The 27976-nt window shown below is 37.2% G+C and overlaps 1 protein-coding gene across 1 annotated transcript; it reads left to right on the forward strand.

The window, feature by feature from the left end:
• Positions 1 to 7: 7 nt before the first annotated feature.
• Positions 8 to 27903, forward strand: LOC117333416 (protein HIRA-like). The gene is made up of 27 exons (XM_033892703.1): positions 8 to 153; positions 2715 to 2777; positions 3252 to 3362; positions 5019 to 5109; positions 6062 to 6150; positions 6556 to 6651; positions 7621 to 7703; positions 8433 to 8510; positions 9164 to 9331; positions 10344 to 10394; positions 10614 to 10670; positions 11106 to 11176; positions 12470 to 12575; positions 13148 to 13381; positions 14550 to 14641; positions 16179 to 16431; positions 16842 to 16927; positions 17981 to 18134; positions 18261 to 18350; positions 18676 to 18836; positions 20602 to 20763; positions 21356 to 21414; positions 21743 to 21845; positions 22465 to 22587; positions 23615 to 23778; positions 24181 to 24272; positions 24536 to 27903. The coding sequence occupies exons 1-27, from the start codon at positions 117 to 119 to the stop codon at positions 24647 to 24649; spliced, it is 2988 nt and encodes a 995-aa protein (XP_033748594.1). The 5' UTR covers positions 8 to 116; the 3' UTR covers positions 24650 to 27903.
• Positions 27904 to 27976: the final 73 nt, after the last annotated feature.

The following is a 27976-nucleotide window of genomic DNA, read 5'->3' on the forward strand; positions in this document are numbered from 1 at the left end:
AACGAGAGTGACCTTAGCTAAGATGGCGGGTGCTTGAATTGCCCGGGATAAGAAAATGATGGGACAACAAACAATAAGTTTTCGTTGCTGATACCGTGCATGCAGAACTCCTTACCATGCGACTTCTGAAGCCAAGTTGGGTCAACCATGGCGGTAGGCAGCGATTTCTTTCTTTTGCAAATAGATTGTATATTGTTAATGAAGTGTAGAAGATGCAAATTGCTGCGCATGCACTGGTCATACTGTCGTATTTTTTTCAACAAATCATTGCATAAAATTTTGTGATTGTGCTTAAATATACTGTATACTGGGTTGTTTTTCATCAATGCTTTATATAATAATATGCGCTTTGTTTCCACATTTTTGCCAAAATAAAAGAAGATATCCGACCATGATCATGCTATTCGCATCTCGAAACACCCTTAGTTATTCTAAATACATTTACAATGTAGTAATTCTTTTATACAGCTAGCGAATGTGTTAAGGTGTGAAAGGACGAAAAACACCAGACCAATAGCGAAGCTTTCCGGAAGGAATCGAACCAGAGTCTCCGGTTTGATAACATTGTCACAACCCATCATCCCATGTCGATGGTTCCGAGAAAAAAAGCCAATTAATAAAATAAAATTAGAACCATATAACGGCAGCTCAGTGGCAGAGACTATCAAAAACAGAGACAGTATTTAAAATCATGTACGGCGCCATATCGACTCCCTTTAATTCTTTTTCTTGAGATTTTGTTGGGCAAGTACAGTGAAAACACCCCAGCAAATCCAGGATGTGAACAGGATATGTTCTACCAAATGAGTTAAAGACTGATACAACACAAATTGCTTCAAAGTAACAGTAATGTTTAGAACAAAGACAAAATACAGCAGGACATATACTTTGAATTAAACCTAGCCTTTGTTTGCTTAGAACGAATATCCATACTCTGCCTACACTGCTCTCAGACAGGGCATGAAGTCCCTCCCATTACCGATAGTGTAGCAAGCCACATACATGTTGAATACACTTTTATACCTTAAGCCCTAACCTTTCTATATGCACCAGACTTGGACTTTTTGACAGATGTCTGGTGTCAGGACAGAGGAAACGCTAGTCAGAATTTTCTGACGATCTTACTACGTAGATACAAGGCAGCTTGAAAGGCGATATTAACATCAGAACCCTTCGGATTAAGGAAACACTAGCTGTGATAACATAGCTCTGGACGACGGACGGACAATTTCTGACAGATGGTTGTCGTCAGAGCTACGATTCCCTTCCATTGGCGGTAGTGTTGCAAAACAATGAACCTCGAAAATGCTACAAATAGCAGATGTTGTGTAACTTTGAAGTAATATTTAGTATAATTAAACATTTCTAATGCCCTTTTAGCAATGTATTAGCCTACCGTCACATCTGGAAATGTCTAATTTGCACATTCCAATATTATAATATTATACTGCTCCGCTGCCTCCGTAATCCGCCATGATACTTCTCGGAAAACTCATGAGGATGCTTATCCGCATATGGTATCCTTGGCCATATATGGATGAAGCTACTACGAATAAAAAACATTATCAGAGAAATTTAACCAGTTTTTGTAAGGGTTGTGAAGAAAGTGCATCTTACTTTGTGTAATTATTCAATTTCAAAATGTTTGACCATGCTCACCGAGGTATATAACTCCGAATCTGTTTATTTGTCGAAATCTTGCTGGAAATCTCATTAGCATCAATTTATTTTGATTTCCTTATAAGGAAATTGACCTTTACACTTGTATCAAAGATGGCGGTATGTTTGAACCGATATCCCAGTGCGTCTTGCTTGTTTTGGATTTTACCATACCTCATACCAATGACCTGTTCTAACATCTTATGGGAAACCATAATTGCTTAGTTGGTGATCATTTTTTCGGAACAAATGCAGTATTCTGATGATTCATGGGTATGAGCATTTCAACCTCATAGTTAAAGTTATGAGGTGGTGGTGTGGTTGAGTGTCTATTTACAGAAGTTAAGCAACATTCAGCAGGGTCGACACATAGATGGGTGACCCATCCGTATCACAGGTTACATAGCAGTGAAGGTATTCTGAAGGTGCTTTCTGACAGTGGGTGCAGTGGGGGAAGCACAATGTTCCTGGAGACTTTGTGACAAGGAGGGGTTTGGGAGGTGGGGGGTCTTTTGGTGAGGTGGCACAAGAGGGACAGCTGTTTATGCTGAGGATGCCAGGTTGAACCCAAAAGAGCTTTGGGACAAAGCTTATAGTAAGGGGCCAAAGTGATGATTCATGGGTTTCAGCTGCCTCGTCCAATAGCTAGCTTTGTGGAGGTACGGCTGAGCTCTTTGTCTATGTACCAAAGTTAAACAACGTCGAGCGTGGGAGCACTTGAATGGGCAACTGCTCTGTTGTACCTCTGTTACACAGTGACATGACAGCATAAACAAATGACAGGGCGGAAATATGTTACAGTATGATGGAACAAGACAGGGCTGATATCGGAGATAACCAGCTGATAGCTTAGTAATTAACAGTTTAGTATAGATATCAGAAAACTCGGTAATTAACATTTCAGTATAAATATCAGATAACTTGGTAATTAACATTTCAGTATAAATATCATTGTGGCAGAACTGGACCTGGTTGATCAATGATCAGTAGATACTCGTGAATTTTTCAATGCAATTACATAGAATATATACAAACTGGTTTCTTATATTCTGCAGGAAAACCAATATTTTCCGTGGACATTCACCCAGATGGATCTCGTTTGGCTACTGGTGGTCAAGGTAAGATTATCGAATACACAAAATTTCTATCTTGAATGTCTTACTAATCTGTTATGTAGTTTAAATTAGTCCCCAACAAGTGAAACCAGGGGGACTATAGGTTTCCTCTCATCTATTCTGCACATTCTCAGCCATGCTTCAAGGTATGTTGGTGAAAGTTGGTATGTAATTTCAGTATCAGTAGCTACAGATCAAGTACGAATTTCAGGGCTTTGAGTCCAAGTCACTGCTACTATGTTTATTGGGGGCCAGTAGGGGTCATGTATTGCTTTAGCAATAGCCAGCATGCTTGTTAACTTAAAGAGTTCATAATCTAGAGTTTGATGTTTGTATCAGAAAACATATTTGCTATTATGAAAGAAGGGCCTCATTTAAGATATATTTAAACATGTATTAAATAGCAAGACTGCTAGTTGATGTGAGATGCGCATGCATGCTTATAGAAAATGATGGATTCATTGTTGTGATTTACAGGAGAAGATTCTGGAAAAGTGGCCATTTGGAACATGGGGCCTATCAAAGATGAAAGGGAAGAGAAAGATGAAAATATTCCCAAGCTCCTGTGTCAGATGGATAATCACCTAGGTATCAAATCATATTCTCGTACTTATTCACTTGTCTTTCAAAAATCTTGGTTTTCAATATCTCTTCATTGTCATCTGTTGAATTTGTCTATCACAAATTTGGTTATTAGGTTTGCACTCCTTAATAGTGAAACATACGGATATAATTTCTTCTCCTTTTGTCAAATTTCCTTTATGGAAGAGCATAACATAGATCAAATGTTCAAATAAGGGAATGGCATGTTTGTGATACTGGGGTGATGTCATATCAGCTGTATTACTGTAATACTGGGGTGGGGTCAGATCAGCTGTATTACTGTAATACTGGGGTGGGGTCAGATCAGTTGTATTACTGTGATACTGGGGTGGGGTCAGATCAGCTGTATTACTGTAATACTGGGGTGGGGTCAGATCAGCTGTATTACTGTGATACTGGGGTGGGGTCAGATCAGCTGTATCACTGTGATACTGGGGTGATGTCAGATCAGTTGTATTACTGTGATACTGGGGTGGGGTCAGATCAGCTGTATTACTGTAATACTGGGGTGGGGTCAGATCAGCTGTATTACTGTGATACTGGGGTGGGGTCAGATCAGTTGTATTACTGTGATACTGGGGTGGGGTCAGATCAGCTGTATCACTGTGATACTGGGGTGGGGTACCGGTCAGATCAGCTGTATCACTGTGATACTGGGGTGGGGTCAGATCAGCTGTATTACTGTGATACTGGGGTGGGGTCAGATCAGTTGTATTACTGTGATACTGGGGTGGGGTCAGATCAGTTGTATTACTGTGATACTGGGGTGATGTCAGATCAGCTGTATTACTGTGATACTGGGGTGGGGTCAGATCAGTTGTATTACTGTGATACTGGGGTGGGGTCAGATCAGTTGTATTACTGTGATACTGGGGTGGGGTCAGATCAGTTGTATTACTGTGATACTGGGGTGATGTCAGATCAGCTGTATTACTGTGATACTGGGGTGATGTCAGATCAGCTGTATTACTGTGATACTGGGGTGGGGTCAGATCAGTTGTATTACTGTAATACTGGGGTGGGGTCAGATCAGCTGTGTTACTGTGATACTGGGGTGGGGTCAGACCAGTTGTATTACTGTTGATACTGGGGTGGGGTCAGATCAGCTGTATTACTGCGATACTGGGGTGGGGTCAGATCAGCTGTATTACTGTGATACTGGGGTGGGGTCAGATCAGCTGTATTACTGTGATACTGGGGTGGGGTCAGATCAGCTGTATTACTGTTGATACTGGGGTGGGGTCAGATCAGCTGTATCACTGTGATACTGGGGTGATGTCAGATCAGTTGTATTACTGTGATACTGGGGTGGGGTCAGATCAGCTGTATCACTGTGGTTGTAAGAAAATGAATGTTGTAACGTTTTAGAATAATATATGTGTAATATATATATTGATTGGATGACACCTATAGAATAATGATAAGTCATTCTGATATTGCATTTCTGTTTCTTGTTTTTTGTGTAGAATTGTAATTTATTTGTAGATGTATATACTGATTCTAGTCTGATGTCTGTGGAAATGTAATTTAAGTTTTGTGTGTTGATAATGTTTTATTGATGTCTGTGGAACTGAAATTAAGTAGTCTTTACAAATCGGAACTGATGTTTGGGCTTAACTGCTGATGTTTACCTTTGTATAGCATGTGTGAATTGTGTTCGCTGGTCAAGCAGTGGGAAGTACCTAGCCTCTGCCGGAGACGACAAACTGGTGATGGTCTGGCAGATATCAAAGTATGTAAATCTCCCATCATTTTACAATCCATAAAGGGAACTGGCAATTCACCATCTCATAATATTGATGAAATCAACTGTTGTAAGAAAAAGAATTTTCTTCAGTAAAGGTTAAATTAAACTTCACAATGATGTTGATTGTACATTTATCTTATATAAACATATGAACAGAGCAAAGGAAATGAACAAAGCAAACCATTAACATTAAGGTATCAACCCATTGACAGTTAGGTAGCAAAACCATTAACATTTAGGTAGCAAACCATTAACAGTTAGGTAGCTAACCATTAACATTTAGGTATCAAACCATTAACATTTAGGTATCAAACCATTAACAGTTAGGTATCAAACCATTAACATTAAGGTATCAAACCATTAACATTTACGGTAGGTAGCAAACCATTAACATTTAGGTAGCAAACCATTAACAGTTAGGTAGCAAACCATTAACATTTAGGTATCAAACCATTAACAGTTAGGTAGCAAACCATTAACAGTTAGGTAGCAAGCCATTAACATTAAGGTATCAAACCATTAACATTAAGGTATCAACCCATTGACAGTTAGGTAGCGAGCCATTAACATTTAGGTATCAAACCATTAACATTAAGGTAGCAAGCCATTAACAGTTAGGTATCAAACCATTAACATTTAGGTATCAAACCATTAACATTAAGGTATCAACCCATTGACAGTTAGGTAGCGAGCCATTAACATTTAGGTATCAAACCATTGACAGTTAGGTAACAAGCCATTAACATTAATTTAAGGTAGCAAGCCATTAACATTTAGGTATCATACCCAAATGTGAATGGTTTGCTTTCTTCATTTTCTATCTTTATTTTGAAAAAGTACACATGTGTTTATCGACTGAATTTGCTTCTTGCTGCTGACTGAAGTACATTCACAATATGTTAATAAAAAGTCACAATTATTATTTGTCTGGTCACAGTTATGCAGGAGGTACCAGTGTGTTCGGGTCTGGCAAGCAGAATGTGGAGCAATGGCGTCCAGCCAGTACACTGAGGGGCCACACTGGCGGTATGGATCTTCATATACTCTATACTGGGAAACTTAAACCTTTTCATATGACAGGGAATATACCCTGACTATATATGTGTGAAATGTTTTCAGTAGAGTTTAGTGTCTACAGTGCCTGTAAAAAGAAGTTATTGACAGTATATGCAATAAATGACTGAAAATAAGGGAGATATTGTGTCACACTGGGAGGTATGGCATGTATGCTATAATTCAGCAGTATTATGTTAGTACAGATTTTTGTGTCCTTCACATATCCTGTAGGGCCATAAAATCTTGATATCATGTGTTCCTGATATCTTCCTACTCAAGTTACTGTCACTTGTCCCACGGAAAACAGAGTCGAGTTTGTGTTGCCTTTATCCAGATCTGGACATCTTGAAGTAACCAGACTTGTTTATTTTACAGATATCTTGGACCTGTCCTGGTCGGGTAATGATGCGTGGCTGGCCACCTGCAGTGTAGACAATACAGTCATTGTGTGGAATGCTGAGAAGTTCCCAGGTAAGCAGCCAAGTGTTAGTCCCATCTATTGTGAAAACACAGGTTTTTTAAATCGCCTTGCGTCCATGGTCCGTCCGTCCCTCTGTCCGTAAACAATTCTTGTTATCACTATTTCTGAGAAAGTACTGAAGGGATCTTTCTCAAATTTCATATGCAGGTTCCCCTTGGTCTGTAGTTATGCATATTGCATTTTGGGACCGATCGGAAACAACATGGCCGACAGGCAGCCATCTTGGATTTTGACAATTGAAGTTTGTTATTGCTATTTCTCAGAAGGTACTGAAGGGATCTTTCTCAGATTTCACATGTAGGTTGCCCATGGTCTGTAGTTATGCATATTGCATTTTGGGACCGATCAAAAAACAACATGGCCGACAGGCAGCCATCTTGGAATTTGACAATTGAAATTTCTCAGAAAGTACTGAAGGAATCTTCTCAGATTTCATATGTAGGTTGCCCATGGTCTGTAGTTATGCATATTGCATTTTGGAACCGATCGGAAAACAACATGGCCATCAGGCAGCCATCTTGGATTTTGACAATTGAAGTTGTTTTTTTATTGATCATTGATCATTTGACCATTGAAGTTTGTTATCAGTATTTCTCAGAAAGTGTTGAAGGGATCTTTTTCAAATTTCATGTGATGTGAGGTCCCCTTGGTCCCTTGTTGTGCATATTTTGAGATCAATTTGAAAATGACATGGCCGACAGGCATCTATCTTGGATGTTGACAATTAGAAATTGTTATCGCTCTTTCATGAGTCATGAAGTGAATTACTTATAAGCTTGTGACATTGAATTTACTGTTTAACTTGTTTTATAAATTTCACATTTCATTACATGTGTGTTAATTCCAGTATGTGTTTCATATTAATGTTCCAATACTATTTGATCACAATCTCGGTGGGAAAATGCTATAGCGTCAAATTTGTTGTGTGAATTCTTAATTGAAGAATTTGATGATTACAGAACAGATTGTCATGCTGAAAGGACATAAAGGGCTCGTGAAAGGTGTGACATGGGATCCAGTTGGCAAGTACCTAGCCTCACAGGTAATCACAAATTTCTTTGATACTTACCTAGCCTCACAGGTAACCACTTATTTCTTTGATAAGTACCTAGCCTCACAGGTAACCACTTATTTCTTTGATAAGTACCTAGCCTCACAGGTGATCACAAATTTCTTTGATACTTACCTAGCCTCACAGGTAACCACAAATTTCTTTGATAAGTACCTAGCCTCACAGGTAACCACTTATTTCTTTGATAAGTACCTAGCCTCACAGGTAACCACTTATTTCTTTGATAAGTACCTAGCCTTCCAGGTAACCAGAAACATCTTTAATACATACCTAGCCTTCCAGGTAACCACAAATTTCTTTGAAAAGTACCTAGTCTCCCAGGTAACCATACATTTCTTTGAAAAGTACCTAGCCTTCCAGGTAACCACAAACATCTTTGATACATACCTAGCCTTCCAGGTAACCAAAAATTTCTTTGATAAGTTCCTAGGTATGTAAATCAAAAACTTTTTTGATAAGTAGCTGTCTTAAGTTGAAATTTTGTCTACATCACTGTATCCTATAAATCAAAGCAAAAAAAAAAGAATATTGAATGTCAGACTTGAATCAATTGTAATAAAATATTAGTCAGGTGAATTGTTTGATGATGATTGTTTTTAAAATCTAAGAAAAAAACAGGATATATAAGAGGCACATGTAAATTTGAAGAGGAGTTAAGATAAATTGCATGTTACACATATCTCCTCTATTTCTGATCAGTCGGATGACAGGAGTGTGCGGATTTGGAGAACTAAAGACTGGCAGGAGGAGTCTGTGATTACAGAACCATTCCAGGAGGTGAGCAAATACAAACCTGTTATTAAAGTAGAAAGGAATTAAATAGTTCAATCTTACCAAACAAGTATGCTTTATGAATGCCATTTATTTTACAGATATTGATGTATTTGCATGTATGACTAATTTATGTAGATCTGTTTTCCAACAATTGTGGAGATACAACCTGCCTCCTGAAACCAAATAATATTGCTATGTTTTCCCACAGTGTGGAGGTACCACTCATGTCCTGAGACCAAATAATATTGCTATGTTTTCTCACAGTGTGGAGGTACCACTCACGTCCTGAGACTAAATAATATTGCTATGTTTTCCCACAGTGTGGAGGTACCACTCACGTCCTGAGACTAAATAATATTGCTATGTTTTCCCACAGTGTGGAGGTACCACTCACGTCCTAAGACTAAATAATATTGCTATGTTTTCCCACAGTGTGGAGGTACCACTCACGTCCTGAGACTAAATAATATTGCTATGTTTTCTCACAGTGTGGAGGTACCACTCACGTCCTGAGACCAAATAATATTGCTATGTTTCCCCACAGTGTGGAGGTACCACTCACGTCCTAAGACTAAATAATATTGCTATGTTTCCCCACAGTGTGGAGGTACCACTCACGTCCTGAGACTAAATAATATTGCTATGTTTTCCCACAGTGTGGAGGCACCACTCACGTCCTGAGACTAAATTGGTCACCAGATGGTCATTACATTGTGTCTGCTCATGCCATGAACAACTCCGGACCTGTAGCACAAATCATTGAACGGGATGGCTGGAAGTGTACCCTGGATTTTGTGGGACATCGCAAGGCCATCACCTCTGTGGTAAGAACACCCACAATACATGTATCTGTGTACTGTAAATAAAACCCTAGATATCTATCACAAGGCCATCACATCTGTGATAAAAATGCCCCAGACACAGGTATTTGTGAAGGTAAAAATAACTGAATATGTATAGCTAGGCTGTCATATCTAGTAAAATTATCCTGTATATTGTTAAAAAGCCCTTGATACAAAATAAGGCCATCATGTTTCTGTAGAAAAATGTCCTTTCTCTACATAACTATTTGTAACAACTTAAGACCATACATACACAGCAAGGCCATAACACATTTGTCTCAATCTATGGCTTCACTAGTAGCTAATTCAAACATTTCAGGGCCATGTTTATAATGACCACATTCATATGACCCGACGAGGTCACACAGGGTCACATACGAGGTCACACGAGGCAATCCTCAACCTGAAATTAATTACTGATGAGACTTATTATAATACTTATATATAATGGTTCAAATTACAAATATGGCTGAAAAATGTTTGGAAACTCAGAGTTGGATTATAAAATGAGTGGACTGATCTTTTTGTTTGTGGTGACATTTATGTCTGTATGGTCAGGTATGTCAAAAAATTATCAATGTTTCGATATATGTGTTTCTTACCCTCATGATGGTATTGAATAGTTGAAAACATACAGTGAAGTGCTGACCGAAGTGCAGGTTGGCTTTCCCCCCTTTTCACTATGGCAGGTCTGATATTAATCGGTCCACAGATTTTAAAAAGGCCGATAAAAACATCCAATTATCTTGTAGCTTGGTGTTATCCTTTCAATATACCTGCATATTATTGATTATGCTGTTCTTCCCTTCGTATCCAATATCTCATACAAGACATCAGCCATGTAATGTTGTAGAGTATCTCTGTTCCTAATGGTGTCATGTCATGGTGAAAATAATCCTATAGCAGGAAAGTTGATGCTGGCTATAAAATGTTAAGTGTAGGAAACAAAGTCACTAAACTCTATTTAACAATACCATATTGTTTCTTGTTTCAGAGGTTTAATCCAAACATATTTTCAAAAAAATTGAAAAAGTCGTCAGAAAAGGTAAGAGTTCGAATTCTCAATGAGCGATACATATTGTTAGTTATAATGAAAAATGATAATTTTTACCAGGTTTGGTAGATGAAGTCAGTTTGGGATATTCAAGCACTGGAAAAATCATGTCATTGTTAATGAAACAGGATTTCACAAAAGTAATATAAAAAGTAAGTTGTTGACAAATTTGTAACTTTGTTGTCAAAGTATGTTCTACTGTATTTATAGGTGCAACAGTACACATGTTGTGCGATTGGAAGCCGAGACAAGTCCTTATCAGTTTGGGTATGTTAAATAAGCCATCATTATTCCTATGGAAAGTGCTTGGATCATTGGGACTTTGTATTGAAACATGTCACTTTGTCACACACAGTGATGGCTGGATTTAAGATGACAGATCATTGTATGAATGGAAAAAAATCTAAATTAATTTCTTTGTCATCCTCAAATAATGGATCTATTCTCCTTTTCTGTCCCTTCATTTATAACAATTTAAGAAGAGATATTCAATGGTTTAGTATGGATAACACTCTTTGTTCTGAACCTTTGGCAGGTTCGAGTTTGTGCATTCAACAGGTCCTTAAAAAAGAGATCTTTTTGACAGTGCTTATTGAATGTTTTTCCGTGTTACCGAATCATAATTCCAGATATTGACCAAATAGGTATTTAAATGTATTTAAGATAAACTTTTAAGAAATATCATGGAACTCTCTCTTTCAGCTGACCTCATTGAAAAGACCCCTGGTTGTTCTCCATGACCTGTTTACCAATTCTGTTTTGGACATTACATGGTAAGTGAGAAGATATATGCATTAAACATATTTTGATAGAAAGATTTGTATAAAATTACCTGAGACTTTTAAATTAAAAATATAGTTAATTGTTAACTCAGAGATATTCTCTGTATTGCTCACCCAAGTATATAGCTCAAATGAAATATCACTCCAAAATATACTCCGGGTATAGGAATTACTCATTCAAAACATACAGTAATCCCTCGACCTATCGCCACTCGATAATACCGCCACCCTCGCATACCGCCACCTTGTCCCCTAGAACGGATTTTTGCGCTCTTTAATTCCCCCGTTAAGTCCGCCACCCTCGCATACCGCCATCCGCCATATGCTTTCAAGAACGAATGTGCCGAATCACTGTATATTTCCCTCGATTTCACTGCCATGTTTAAATTGCCGTGGAACTCTTTAGTGTTCTAATTTTAGATACGGGTACTTCCCCATTCAAGCACAGGTGAAGTTACGCTTCAGTGATTCTATTCGCTGATCGAATCGTCATCGGTATTGACAAGAGGAATGTTTGTTTTGTAATAAAACAAGTTATGAATTCTACTCACATTGTTTATGAGTACGACTGACTGTCCGACAATTTGTTGACGCCGATAAACAAAGAGAAATTACCGATGTGCAGACAGAAAGCGACATCATTGACTCCGTTACAAGTTTTGATAACAGTGAAACGGACCTTTAACACTGACTATGACGAACCACAACATATTCCAAGCGGAACAGAGGCAAAAGCCGCTATAGAAACGGTAATGCGATTTCTAGAGACGTCGGACAAAACAACAGAATTAGAAATAGACTCTTGCAGAATGATTTCAAAAAAAAATATCGGAAACTATCACAGACAATATGCGACAAAAGCATATCAGTGATTTTTTTTACCAAACTACAAAAACAATAACCATATTTAGACACTTTTACTGTTCAGTACCTGAAATTGAAATGTTTGTGTTTTCTGATTTGATCACAATATAAGACATTGGATTCCTACATTTTTGTTTTTGTCAAATTCGATAATACCGCCACCCTCTTTATACCGCCAATTACAACAAGAACAAAAGGTGGCGGTATAACGAGGGTAGACTGTACGTTGTGAACAAATAACAGTCTAGCTAATTATTCACTATAATGAAATGAGTCTTTGTTCCTGAATGTACAATGTACCGAGCTGTGGTTTGTTTGGGTATAAGAATGAAGTATCACCAAGGGGCAATACATATTAGTATTTTCCTTATGCTCAAAGATTTTTAGTGATCTGTGCTAACATTTATGACATATATTTAGGGGAAAGAATGGGATGGAGTTAGTGGCTGGGTCTTGTGATGGAAGCATTGCCTACGTTGACTTCAGCCCAGAGGAGATTGGTGTAGCCCTATCTCAAAAGGAGATGGTAAGTACAGATAATTTAGTTAAAGATATACATCTAAAGAAGTACTTATTTCAAATTGTTTTTACAGTAAAAGTTTAAAAAGAAAGATAACTAGATTAAAATTATCAAACTGTAAATCTAATTAAAATCTAGATGGTCATTTTCACTATGTTACATGAACATTAGGGGTCCGTCGGGATGATCTTTCGGATTAACCAATAATATGACTACTTCCAGAATCTTGGAAGGGAATTTTATATGTCCGAATTAGCATGACTACAGTGCATAGCTTGCATAATCTTATCAATTTGTTTCAAGTCATTTCGTCCCACAAAGCATATAGCTATATACAAGCTGTGCCGAAATGGTTTGCTTTAGATGCATGCTGTGACAAAATAGTTTGCTTCGATGACATCGACAAATTGACAATTTGCCCTGAAAGTGAAATACACACATCTCAAAGGTCATCAGAATGTGACCCCTTATGGTATGTTGTTAGATGTTCATGTATAGTGAGAATGACCTTCTAGATTTTAATTAGATTGTCAAACTGTTAAAAGCATTTTAAGTTCTTTCAACTTTTCTTTGTATAGAACATGTTTCTGGAGAAAATTTATGGGAGATGCTTAACAGCAAAAACTCAAGGTAACTCTGCAAATCAGATCATAGAGTCGACTGCTCTACTAAAATTACAACAGCAGCAGAGACAGAAACAGGAGGAAGAGAAAAAACAACAACTTCAACTGTCTAAACAGGAAACACCAGAGAAAATGGATACCTCTGGTAGTCGTTCGTCCTTGATGAATGGATTAGATGGACCATTCAAGGTAAACATAAAGATATAATGGATTAGATGGACTATTTAAGGTAAACATAAAGCTATATGGAAGATTACTAATTGTTCTTAAATAGCACTTCTTGTGCTTCGCAAGTGTCCTTTGTTATTTCCATTTTTTCCACCTAGTTCTGTTGATAAGTACTTCATGTTTTGAATATCTTCCTTATTTTGTATAATGATTTTATTGTCTTGCCAGCAACAAAGTTTCAAAGGAAGTGAGACTAGTATAACTTTGCTGACGGCGACGACGGCGTTATCAGCGTTTCTTTTTGAAGTTTTGCATTTAGATACTGAGTAGTTAGATCACATAGTGGACATCTCAACACAGCCTTCATTTATGGAATGTCATCCAGAATTAATGGTGCTAGGAATGTTGAAATTAGGAATGTTGGGAATCAGGACTTTTAAAGTTCTGTGTTTAGCTCAGTTTCTCAAAAATATCTATGTTATTCCAACCACACCTGGAATATAGATCCATTGTGGTAAAAATCTGCAGATTTTGAAAAACCAATATAAAATATTTGTTACTTCTCTAATTGATTTACAAATTATTTCACAGCCAAATTAGAATGAATTCTATAATATATCAAATGCATTTTCTTCTCAGTTTAGAAAGTGATTTTGGGGGTAAAAATGACATTTAGATGAATTTTGAGAATAAGTGATTTTCCAAATTTGATATTTGTTTTGCAATGCATCAATTCACACATATTTATAATGTATACAGGTGCTTCCATACTGTTAAATGGAGGGCTTTTGGTTGTTTTGGAAAAAAATTTTAGTGAGATTTTGAGTTGGCTGAAAACTTTCGATACAACACTGACTCGAACAAGTTTGTGTTTCAAGGTGCCAATGTCAAAGACAAGGTCATTTTTACGATTATTGAAAACCATTTACAGTGCTCTTGTGCCTTCATTATTTAAGGCATTTTCATCAAACTTCATATATTGGTCAATATGAGAAAGCCTCGACAAAATACATGGCCTGTAAGCTGATTGGTATTACTTGCAATACCTTGTAGTTAAACAGATATGAGATAAATTGTGCAGCTGAAAAGAAAAAAAATATCTTTGTGAACTTTCTGTTCACATTTGACATAATGTCAATGAATTGCTCACAATAACGGAATCAGTCAAATTCCTGTTTATATTCCCTAGCCTAGAGACAAGCAGATAGAGACAAAAACACCGGATGGACGGCGAAGGATCACCCCAATATTTCTATGTCCCCAGCCAGATGTCAGTGGCAGGTAGGTGATACTGAGGAAAGCTTTATTGAGTCGTGTAAAATCTGGAAACTTCATTCCCAATATGCTTTATAGGTTCTGTAGTTTGTAAACTTTTTCATGTATCATACCTCGTCTTGTTCCTGTAATACATGTACAGTGCAACTTCTGAAAACCGATCCCTCTCAAAACCAATCACCTCTTGTGACCCATCAAAATGGTGATGTCTTGCGGCATACATGTGTAGAGGTAAATTGGTACATAACACCTATGAATAGAGGTGCATTCTGATTTAAATGTGTACTAATCCAAATGGTCAAGCTGAAACCATGTATCATAGAAGCAGTACAGTCTGTGTTTACCATCAGAAAGCTTGAAAGCCGGAGTTTTGCATCTAATTTGCATGAGGCACCAAATGGGTTATTTTTGCAGTGAACAAATTCATAAACGATAGGAAGCTAATAGTAGATATGGCTCCATTTTAAAATGCAATATCAATGTCCCAAATAAGATCGTTAGGAACTGGTTAATGTTGGAAATTATTGTTCTTATTTTCATTTGTAAAACCATTCTAGGTTGCTATGAAATAAATACACCTTATCGTGCCCTATAAGCACTGAGGTGTACAGGAAGCGACCAGCCAGATGTAGGTCAATACCGATGCCGGTGATAAATGAAATGATATGGATATGGCATACGTTTGCACTCAGTAATATAACTTATTTAATGAATTTATAGAATGCAGTATATAAATACTGCATTCTTTATATTCATTAACTTCCAAAATATTAACAATGCTTCAAAGATATGAAACGTCGTCTGATCAGTATTATCCCCATATTCTGACAGGTCAATATGGATCACTTCTCTAAACTGATCCCTCTCCACAAACCGACCCAAAATTCATGTAACGTGCAAGATCGGTTTTGGGATGTTCCACTGTACATGGTATATTTTGAATAGAGGTTGTGATAATTAGATACTTATTTAGACATTTTTTCTTTTCGAGAAGAGACACATCAGTTATCCAGTTGTTACACTGAGAGCTATGCATTGTTATCAATCCTTATGGGTTTTGGGCTTTGGCCCTTTTTCACTGTAAGACTCTAAAAAGCTTTGGCCCTTTTTCACCGTTTGAATAACTAATTTTGGTCTCATACCAGACTCTAAAAAGCTTTGGCCCTTTTTCACTGTTTGAATAACTAATTTTAGGTCTCATACCAGGACTTTAAAAAGCTTTGGCCCTTTCACTATTTGTATTTAGTCTGCTTCTTTATTTTATATACTGTAAGGGCTATTCCAGTTAGATATATATCCTGTAGGAGAAATCCAGAAATACAGAAATTCTATGCATGGTGAATGCAGGAGAAAATGTGTCTTATTTCATTGTACTGTTTTAATTAAATCACTACTTTAGACAGGATACAATTGACAAATTGTACCTGGTACTTTTTTTGGTGTACAAATGTCGGGTTCCATTCCTGTTATGTACATCTTTGACTGGAGTTGGGGCACTGAGATTTCTTACAAACTCACTTGTAATGTTACATGTTTGTTTCAGTGTGATCCCTGCCCCCTATAGTGCCATAAGCAGTAGTATCAAGTTCACTACATCTAAAGACACGAGTAAGATCCGTGTGGAGAAACAGAATATTGTAACACGACCAGGTCTTGCCTCACCGTCACCCAAGTCCAACCAGACAGCCAGTATGTCCTCACCTCCGGCAGGCTCCACTCCAAAGTCTAGCAGCGAAGCCACACCAAAATCTAGCATCAGGGCAGAGTCGCCAAAACCTATCAATGCTTCCATACAGGTAAGGAAGAGAGATAAAGACAGGTATTTTAAGACATTCTTTAACTTGTAAGAGACTGTGTTAAACTGGTCTTTTAAGTTTAATCCAATGACATTTTACATTGGTAACAGAACAAAATGTTCAATTTATCATTAAGTATTTTAACTATAGAAGCAGAGACCCAGTCAAATGACTGACAATAGCAAAATACAGCTAGATACAGGATAGTAGGTTTTAAAGAATTCAGTACGATGGGTGGTGGGGGCACTTGATCAATAACAACAGTGGATCTGAAATAGGTAAAGAGGTTATAAGGAAGTTTTTCATTTCATATTTGAACTGAAATTTTGACAAAATATGTGGACTTGCATGACTAAGGTTAGTTTAGCTTTAAACTGAAAATACTTACATCTTACTCCTCCATTCTTCAGCCAATGGCAGCCCTTACCCCTGTGAAGGAAAGTGCTGACAAGCCTGAGAAGGTGAAATCCAAGAATCTTGTTAGTACACCTGAAAGGTGAGAACATATAATCTGTTATACAATTTCATCATCTTATAATTGGCAAATATCTACACTGAACTCTGTGGGATTTGCCTACATTTGATTTGCTTCAGAGTTAGAGATTACACAACATTCTGCCTTAGGCCATATCAAATTAATTAGTTGGTTCTCAGGCCAATTCTTGAAAAAATAGATGAGGGAGAGAGGCATTTAAAAAAAATTTTTTTTATCATTTTATTGGATACAAAACAGATGAGAGATTTAAAAAAGAAATTCATTCACATCAAAATGAAACATTTTAATAAATGCTTTGAAGCAACTTCTGTATTCATTAATTTCGACAAGAAAGGAAAATTTTCACAAAAATGGCATTCTTTCAGTTTGTCGGGAAACATTGATGTCCAAATCGCCATGGACCCATCCTTTATCGAAAACCCCCAAGTATATTCCACGGCAGTATCATTGTTGATCCTTTCTGAATCTGCACGCTGTGTGTGCACGGATTTCAAAGCCATCATCTGCATGGAGATAGTCAGCCATTTGCATCAACTTACTAGGTCTCTTTAGAGCTTGTAACTGCTTTTCATTCAAACATTTGAAATATTGGCGAGACTACAAGTACGAACAGGAATGCGGAAAACAAATTTTAGATTTTTTCTCCGAGTTTACGGGCGCATTAGGGAATTTTTATTTCATTGTTTTTGTGATAAAATCAGTAATGCAGCTACATTTTTTTGGATGCGGGTGGGCTTGATAACCAATTAATTAATGTTCTATGGCCTTAGGGATGAGATCTGAGGAAAAAAACTCTTCAAATCTCAAGTTTTCAAGATTATTTAGTGTTGATATGATTGTTTTGGGGGAAAGAAACAAAAAATATCAGTGATCATTGTTGATAACTAGTGCAGTAGCTCACTTCACCAAATATTTCCACTCTATTAAAACAGATACTCGTCAAAATATTTGATGGGTGTCAATTTACTGGGTGATAAGTATATAGTATTACAATTAGCTTAGATTAATAGATTCTACTGTAAACATGATGGTCTCTGATTTTATCATACACAGACCTGAAAAGGACAGAGTCAAAGACAAGATGAAGGGAGTCAAGCGTAAACATGACGGTGTTCATGGGGAGCGACTAGAGAGAAGGGGCCGACCACGCAAAGTTGACAAGGAGAGAGCTCTGGCTGCCCAAATGTCTTCAGCTCCCGCAACACCAGTAAGTATTGAGCCATATTTTATAATGTAAATTTATTATTTAATTTGAAATTTAAAATATGTATCAAAAATAAATCTTTGAATTGTAATATTTTAACTCTTCGAATTGTAATATTAAAACTTTCAGCATGTAGAGAAGGAAACAATACGATACGTAGCGACGACCTCTGACCTCAAACTTCCAACACCACCTGTAGAAAAGTCTTTCACCAAATATGTAAGTTGAAATCCCAACCTCAGTAGGAATTGTGTAAAGTATTTTGTCAATGTTAAGAGATGGACAATTGAGTGATTTTCATCTGTTTACTGGGTATATTTGTGTAGAGGATTGTGTGTTTTATGGTGTAGAAATGTGACTTCAGTCTGATGAAAACTCCTATGTTTTACCATCTAATCAAAGATTGAAATTTAAGTAGAATCAAAACATATCATCTTTGATTCTACTACCAACACATTTGGACTTTCATTGTAACACCTGTTTTACCTGCTGGGTGATTTGTATCCGTAATCAAGCCAAATCCTCACTTGAATGTCCTACACAGATCTATGGACGAGCTGCTGATGAGAAGTCTTCAATGTTGGAGGTAACAAATGACATTCCTCTGGGAACACACAAGGTTCATCGCATTCAGCTAGTGCAGGATGGTGTCAGAGAATGGGAGCAGGTTCACACTGCCCGAATCCTGGCCATGGAAGGCTCTAAGTATGAAGGATAACACCACACTTATTTTATGTCATAGTCCTATCACTGAATATTTACATTTGGTGCTACAGTCTCCCATTGCCTCCATGTTAATCTGGGCAGCATCTATGAGCAGATAGACGCAGTCAAGATCACATGACATGATTGTTACGCCATTTTGATCAAATGGAAATGTTTCGCTATGCACTACAAATGAATCATATACCGCATTTTGATTGAGAACAATTGCATTACTACAACATCATTTGTGTGTTAGATTGGTTGCAAATCAAACACAGAAAGGAATTTGATTTAAAGATGCTATTCTTTCAAATGAACATACAGGGAAATTGGTAAAGATAAAGGATGTATTTATTTAACATAAACATAACAATTAAAAGCTTGTTAGATTGAATTTTATTTTCACTTTAAATGCAATCTGGGTAACAGGTAGATATTCATGGCGCTCTAACTATCTATTTATGATAAATACAATCTAACAAGCTTTTTTAGCCCACCATTATCAGATGGTGGGCTGTTCAAATCGCCCTGCGTCCGTGGTCCGTCGTCCGTCCGTCCCTCCGTCCGTAAACAATTCTTGTTATCGCTATTTCTCAGAAAGTACTGAAGGGATCTTTCTCAAATTTCATATGTAGGTTCCCCTTGGTGCCTAGTTATGCATATTGCGTTTTGAGACCAATCTGAAAACAACATGGCCGACAGGGAGCCGTCTTGGATTTTGACAATTGAAGTTTGTTATCGCTATTTCTGAGAAAGTACTGAAGGGATCTTTCTCAAATTTCATATATAGGTTCCCCTTGGTGCCTAGTTATGCATATTGCGATTTGAGACCAATCGGAAAACAACATGGCCGACAGGCAGCTATCTTGGATTTTGACAATTGAAGTTTGTTATCACTATTTCTGAGAAAGTATTTAAGGGATCTTTCTCAAATTTCATATGTAGGTTTCCCTTGGTGCCTAGTTATGCATATTGCATTTTGAGACCAATCTGAAAATAACATGGCCGATAGGCAGCCATCTTGGATTTTGACAATTGAAGTTTGTTATCGCTATTTCTGAGAAAGTACTGAAAGGATCTTTCTCAAATTTCATATGGAGGTTCCCCTTGGTGCCTCATTATGCTTATTGTATTTTGAGATCAATTGGAAAACAATATGGCCGACAGACTGCCATCTTGGATTTTGACAATTGAAGTTTGTTATCTCTATTTCTCAAAGTACTGAATGGATCTTTCTCAAATTTCATAAGTAAGTTCCCCTTGGTCCCTTGTATTGCATTTTTGGACCAGTCTGTCCTGAAAACAACCTGGCAAACAAACAGCCATTATCGTTAAATCTCAAATTTCTTATATAGCTAGGATTCCCTTGTTTGAAAAGTACTGTAGGGATGTCTCAATTTGCACAGATTAGTAAAATGAAGGGAAAAGTAGAGAAAAGATCAATCTGACATGGAACCTATGAAGATCATTCAATGGTGGGCGCCAAGATCCCTCTGGGATCTCTTGTCTTGTTAAACATACCCCACCACCCTTAATTTGTATGTAGGGATCAATAAAACAGAAAGAAAACATTGGTTGAATAATGTACTCGTTGCAGGAATTTTAATGTACTTTGAAGATTACATATGTTTACAGGTGTCGGAACCATATACATTTTTTCAATGATTAGGAAAAATACATGTATTATATATCTATGTATATATATTAATATGTTCTTTTAATAAACAGTTTATGTAAGTAAGTCAGACTGTTTGACTGTTTCCAGGGAAGTGGTTTGTGCTGGCTGTGAGGATGGATCTGTACATGTTTATTCAGTCTCTGGGCGTCGCTTGGTGCCACAACTTGTCCTTAATTCCCGAGTAGCAAGACTGTCCGTCAATGGGCATTTTGTGATGGCAGTCTCTCAAAAAGGCAGCTTATATGTCTGGTATATCCTCTTTGATGTTGATTTCGCTAGTATCTATTGTTACCAAACTCATATTCAAAGGCTGAGATGTATGAAGCAACCATGCATATGAAATGTAGGGGGAATATTGAACCTTAAAAAGTGATTGATTGATAGATTTACGGGGTCTTATGGCCCCACAGTAGCCAGGATCATATGAGGAGGGTCTTGAAAAGTGATATTATGACTTCAGGAAATCGGCTTTGTAATTTTAAAACACTGAGTGAATAGTATATTGTTTATGATGTCATAATCATTGCGATGTCACAATACCCAAATGTAAATTTTCTGTTTTCAAAATAGATATAATGGAATTCCACCCTTTTGTAAACAAGTTTCATATCTTATATAAAAATAAAGAACCTTTGATTTTGGTCATTATATTGTTAAACTGACCTGACAGAATCTAAAATATTGATCTCTGGCTTCAGTCTCGGTCAGTATTTGATTCTACCGGGCCGGTATAACACAATATTGACCTCCCCAAATGTCCATAATTGATAATTATCACTATGAATACGAATATTCTTTCACTTTCGTTTAGCAATTTATATCATTGTCACTTTTATTTCAGGAATATGCAAACCAAATCTGCTGTGATAAAAGATGTTAACCTTTCTTCAATAATGTCCGGTATGTAAAGCTATTTATGGAGGAAGAGTCGGCATTTATTTAATGTCCGCATTTATAAAAATTGTACTTGATAAGATCAATGATATTACAAATATTTTACAATGGACAAAAATATTAGTGGTTTAGAAGGTTCATTTACTTCTAGGAAATATAATGACAGAATATCAGAATTTGTGCAGTAGTTATTGGGAAGATAACTAAATAATTATCTAGGACAGTTTTCGTTTATCACAGTCGAAAAAGTATACCTGCTTGGACCAATGTAAACATTTGAATGGTATAACCAAGGGAGGTTACTCTGGATAAAGAATTTATGTATGCTTTACAGGAGAGGATAATATTACAAGAGCATCCATGACTAAGGATGGTGTTCCCATGGTTACACTGTCTACCCACAAGTCTTATACATTCTCACCAGATCTGGCATGCTGGTAAGTAGTTCTTCATCAATCGGTCATAGCAGTAGTGTAATATTGATTTTATTTTTCACAATAATGCCTCACTATATGATAGCACTTTATGGGCATCAAAGCAGCAATGTACATGTATTGTCCTATGATCTGATAGTTGTGCGAGTATTTGCCTCTTAATATTCATTGGTATTTTGGATGTATGTATGCATTCAATAGATAACTGTTTTCTTTTGGGACTAATAATGGATCCCATAATAAAAGCCATTTTCCAAAAATCACATTTTCATTCCTGAAAATTTCTTTCTCAATTCACCACTTTTCACAGCAGGTGACAAATTGTACAAATACTTGGATGGATAAATCATTCAGAATAATGATTATTATATAGACAAATTATTTGTTATTATTCCTCTGATCAGAAGGGGACAATACCATCATCCAACTATTGTTCCATCATTCCACATCACCAATTCCTACACAATAACTCTGTGTAAGTGGACTGCACAAACTCAAAACTTCACTCTGTTTTTTGGAGAGGTTATGCTTGGGACTTCTCTGGTTCAGCGACACCTTGTTGATATTGTTTTACAAAACTGAGATAAATTGTGTTTACTGATTTATATATCTTGCACTGTAGGACACTGTTATACAGTAAAGATGATCCACTACAGCATTGCTCAGATCACCATAGCTACACTCCAGCCACCTCCATACTGAGGACTCCAGGCCCACTGGCCTCACTACAGCCTTTACAGGACAGGTAACTACACACACCATGACTGTGTATCACCCTGCCTGTTACAAACACACCATGACTGTGTATAACCCGGCCTGTTACAAACACACCTTGTATCATTCCAGCTGTTGTGAGGAGATTCACTCTTTAAAAAGCTTTTTACATAATTTCAGGTTCCAAAATTTTTATGGGAGTTGTATTTCTTTTGTGGAGACAATACATAAGAAACAAACCTGTATTTAAGGGTTTTACATGATTTTAAGCTCCAAAGATTTCAAGGGCATTATGTTCTTTTGCAGAAATTTGTATAAAGATATATAATGGTCAGTGTTAAGGTTGCAGGTGTTATGGGTGAAAACAAATCAATGCATACGTAGTTAATGGTTCATCAGTTGCTTGTTTTTGGCAAAATACATTTTGATGAAGGCATTATTATCTAACAGGCAAGCATTTATGGTGATGGCTGACTTCTCCAGTGGAAGTAGAACAAGGCCTTGTTTGTTTACGTGTCTAGTTTTAATTTAGGCATCAATACTGATGGACTTACAGATCTTAACACCAGGCCTTGAAAAATCCTAAAATACAATAACATCATGTGGTCCACCAGATGATAATAACAGGCCTTGATAGCTCAGCTGGTTAGAACGTGGGCCACGTAACCTCTGGTGACTATCCGAGGTGTGTGGTTTGACGTTCCCAACCTGTGTAAGTTTGTGTTTGTCGGGAAGCTGATAAACGAGCTGGAATGTTGTTCAGTGAGGTAGTCACTCATCTGGAAGCAGACCTCGCCTAAAAATAACCCTGACTGTTCCTGGGGTTATAAACCCAGTAAACTAACAAAAGAGGATATAAACAAACATCTCTGATTCTTCTTGTTAAGCCATTTGCACTGCAAGTATTGAAAGTGCACAGGGCACTTATCTCTGTACAAATACTAATCCTTTACATCGGGTAGGAAAGTAGATTTTGAAACAGAACCTTCTTTTGAGTTTGATGTTCTTTCCCTTTTGTTAAGATAATTTTAATAAAAGTTTATTTGTCATAATTACAGACTTGGATCCCTTGCTGGGCGTGTACTGAGTTCAGGACACCACCTTCAGCAGACAGCCACCCTAAGTCACCTGGAGTCTCAGCTCACGGCCTGTGTGTCCCTACAGTCTGGAGCCGAGTACAAGTTCTGGCTACACACCTATGTCCGCTACATTGTCAAAGAAGGTCCGTATCAAATACAATTGTTTGCAGTTTGTTTAGGGCAAACATGATAATTCACTTGTTATGATAATTATTATGATAATTCAAAGATACTTATTATAGCCAGAAACAACTCTATGGTATATCCTAAGAGAGAAAATAAGAAGTGTATTGACAGTTACTTGGCTCATTGTGGTATGATATCCATTGCTGAACTAGTCGTAGCATGATATCCTTTGCTAGACTTAAACGTCCATCATCAATTCATAAAGAAACTGCTGATCAAGAACAGCTGCATGATTTGATATGGTTGTAGGAAATGGTGAATATATAGTAAATGTCTGTCTTACTCTAATTTGTAACAGGTACAATATGAAAGAATGCAGACAACCTAGTAGATAAAATGTTAATTACATTTGTTTGTAGGTTTAGAAACCAAGCTGAGGGAAGTGTGTGACGAGTTATTAGGCCCTATATACAAAAGCAAGCGGAAATCTTCCTGGAACTCGTGTGTCATGGTCAGTATATTTTATCAGTCTGAAGATGGTACCTCTTGAATGAAGACTTGATATCACCGTTTTAAATGGATAATTAATTTTGAAAATGAATTATCTAAAGTGGAATTTTAATCTTTGGACAAAAGATATTCGACTCAAACTATCAGTCTTTAATAATGGACTTACATCCTTCAATAGTCAGTGAATAGGTCTCTGATAACTTGTAAATAAACAGTTGTATTTGATACAATGGTGTTAATAGTTTTTGAATGTTTCATTAACAGGGTATGGATAAGAGAGATATACTACAGGAGATTTTACCTTTAATTGGTAAAAATCTGAGCCTGCAGAGACTGTTCACAGAATACCAGGAACAACTGGATACCATAGACAGGTGAACGAGGCATTCCTCAGTAGATGGAAAGATACAACTAGGATGTATTCCTGTTTACCTGGAGATCTAGCTAAAATCACACTCCAAGAAAAAAGAACATCAGAAGTATTAAAACTTCTCTGTAAAGCTTTGGACTTCCTGCTAGAGTCTGCAAAGCCTTTTGAAGGATTCAAAAGATAATTGTATGCTACAATGGAATCTGAAGGAAAAGAGTTGTGAAAAAAAATTACAAATGTGTCATGAAGCATTTGTAATACACATCAACGTATTGCATACACAATCATTCAGGATTAGTGATACGGATGCAAGGCACTCTTGTTATGGTCAAGCTGAAGAACTGCATCAAACATCACATACACAGTCATTAGAGATCAATGCCAAGTACTTCAGGTTCAGACTATATCCAAACCATTTATGATAGGTCCTCACAAGTGAAATGTGAATTTTTCTCTCATTGCTCACATGATTTGGAATAGAGGGACAATTTTCACAAAAATCTTAATGTTGCATACCATATCTTGAATGTAAGCTAGGTTTTCTGGGATTCGAAATAAATCATATAATTTCAATGAAATCTGTACACGGTAACAGACTTACAAGGTTACATATGCCAGAGCATATTTGCAAGAATTCTGGATACAGCAGATTTCGAAAGATTCTAAACAGTGAGTGGATTCTCTCATCACCAATTCATTGCTTAGTTTCTCGCGTGAAAACCCCAGGGAATTTCTACCGTGTATTTATTAATACAGTTTATGCGGTTCTGTAGTATAGTATGAAAGGAAGCTGATTAACCCATCTCAAGATGTATTGACCTATGCAAGCATATTCTAGACAACTTGTGTTTAAGAATTGTCCGTGTAAGACCGCCACTTTAGTTGAAGTGTCTATTATTTATTAGTACATTTTAAAAACTGCTGGTCGTGATATATCTTACCTTGCTATAAGATTTGGGGTGTATTTTAGAGAGGTGCTGATTCCTATAAGATTTGGGGTGTATTTTAGAGAGGTGCTGATTCCTATAAGATTTGGGGTGTATTTTAGAGAGGTGCTGATTCCTATAAGATTTGGGGTGTATTTTAGGGAGGTGCTGATTCCTATATTCACTTGTTATTCTGTCACTGCTATAGCTTTACCCTTACAGTTATCATCTACACTCCGTATGTCATAGTAAAACAGGACTACTGTAGCCAACAGCATTAATAGCTGATGTTTTGTTACAGATAGTAAACGTTTACTGTGAATGGACATTATGTGATCCTGGTTCTTCACATGATTACCTAATCTTTAGCTTTTATCTACCATGTGATAAAAATAGTGTTTTCCAACTTTCTGATAGGATAATCCTAAGTATTGCTTAATGTACATGTTAGATAGAATGAATTACTCTGTAACTCTATCAATATATTTGTCATCTCATAAACCTGTCTTTTCCCATAGCAACGTTGTTATCATTATCTAATTAACCAACCGTTCCCAGGGCAACATCGTTATCATCAATTCATTACACAGTCATTCAGAAACTTCTGTCATTATTTATTATCAAATTTTTACAAATATTTCTTTCAAAAATTATTTGTCTAGCAGGATATCATATTTAGGAAGTGTTCAGTGTTTGATAATGTGGTATATGAAACACCATAACAATATGATACTTCTTCATGTTCATTTGAAGCGATGTATGGCTTGACAAGAGTCTTAGGAAATATAGTTTACCAGGAGGCAGCGACTTGATCAGTACTAAACTTTCTGTCTTTTACTGAACCATGTCAGAGTTATGAACCGCTGTAAAACCATCCCAATTATAGTATTGTTGAGACCAAAGTTTCCTACAATGTTTCATTAGTGCCACCAGTGTATTATGGTTCATGTTTGTGAATATGTGAGTGAGTAGTGTGTACATGTAGAGTATATACATGTATATGTGTGAGAGGTGCTGTGTCGGAGGGGTCAGTAATGGATGTGTGAGGGTGTCCCTGATAGAGAAGGTTACCTCTGTAGAAGAGGGAAATTATCTGTCGTGCAGTGACATGCATCTATCAGGTTTATAATGTGCTGTTTCCTCACTTGACTGTACTAGCTGCATTATAGTGCTGAGATATTGTTTCTTCTCATTTCCTCCCTTACTCTCTTTCTCTACTAGGAATTCTACCCTTTCTTTAAATAAACTGGGGTTTGACCTGTGTATAACAAATGATGGCCGGACACAGAACTACTCTTCCTCTAACCTACCAAACACATACAGAACCTCTGTCCTACCAAACACATACAGAACCTCTGTCCTACCAAACACATACAGAACCTCTGTCCTACCAAACACGTACAGAACCTCTGTCCTACCAAACACATACAGAACCTCTGTCCTACCAAACACATACAGAACCTCTGTCCTACCAAACACATACAGAACCTCTGTCCTACCAAACACGTACAGAACCTCTGTCCTACCAAACACATACAGAACCTCTGTCCTACCAAACACATACAGAACCTCTGTCCTACCAACACATACAGAACCTCTGTCCTACCAAACACATACAGAACCTCTGTCCTACCAAACACGTACAGAACCTCTGTCATACCAAACACGTACAGAACCTCTGTCCTACCAAACACATACAGAACCTCTGTCCTACCAACACATACAGAACCTCTGTCCTACCAAACACATACAGAACCTCTGTCCTACCAAACACATACAGAACCTCTGTCCTACCAAACACATACAGAACCTCTGTCATACCAACACATACAGAACCTCTGTCCTACCAAACACATACAGAACCTCTGTCCTACCAAACACGTACAGAACCTCTGTCCTACCAAACACGTACAGAACCTCTGTCCTACCAAACACGTACAGAACCTCTGTCCTACCATACACATACAGCACCTATGTCCTACCAAACACATACAGAACCTCTGGCCTATTAAACACATACAGAACCTCTGTCCTACCAAACACGTACAGAACCTCTGTCCTACCAACACATACAGAACCTCTGGCCTATTAAACACATACAGAACCTCTGGCCTATCCAATACATACAGAACCTCTGGCCTATTCAATACATACAGAACCTTGGTTATAACCGACCTGCTCCTCTGACCTACATTAATCTACAGGTGTTACACCTACGTAACACCAGTGTTAGGTTCACCAATGTATTTCCAATGTTTGTTATAATGTGGTGATTTGTGAATAAACCACTTCATTTCACTTGAACTACAACCGTGAATAAAAGTAGCTAAACATGACCAGCTGTGTTGTTTAATCCTTTACCAAGAAACTAAGAGGTATAAGGCCATGTTTTGTATTGAGGATAATCAA

This window comes from Pecten maximus, chromosome 8 (assembly GCF_902652985.1).
Source record: "Pecten maximus chromosome 8, xPecMax1.1, whole genome shotgun sequence".
Classification (NCBI taxonomy): Eukaryota; Metazoa; Mollusca; class Bivalvia; order Pectinida; family Pectinidae; genus Pecten; species Pecten maximus.

Bases quoted from the DNA above. Each gene is read 5' to 3' on its own strand.
- LOC117333416 (XM_033892703.1), top strand. From the start codon at position 117: ATGCGACTTCTGAAGCCAAGTTGGGTCAACCATGGCG. The intron at 8,511-9,163 runs GTGAGCAAATAC...GTTTTCCCACAG, and splicing joins TTACAGAACCATTCCAGGAG to TGTGGAGGCACCACTCACGT. The intron at 18,351-18,675 runs GTAAGTTGAAAT...TGTCCTACACAG, and splicing joins AAAAGTCTTTCACCAAATAT to ATCTATGGACGAGCTGCTGA.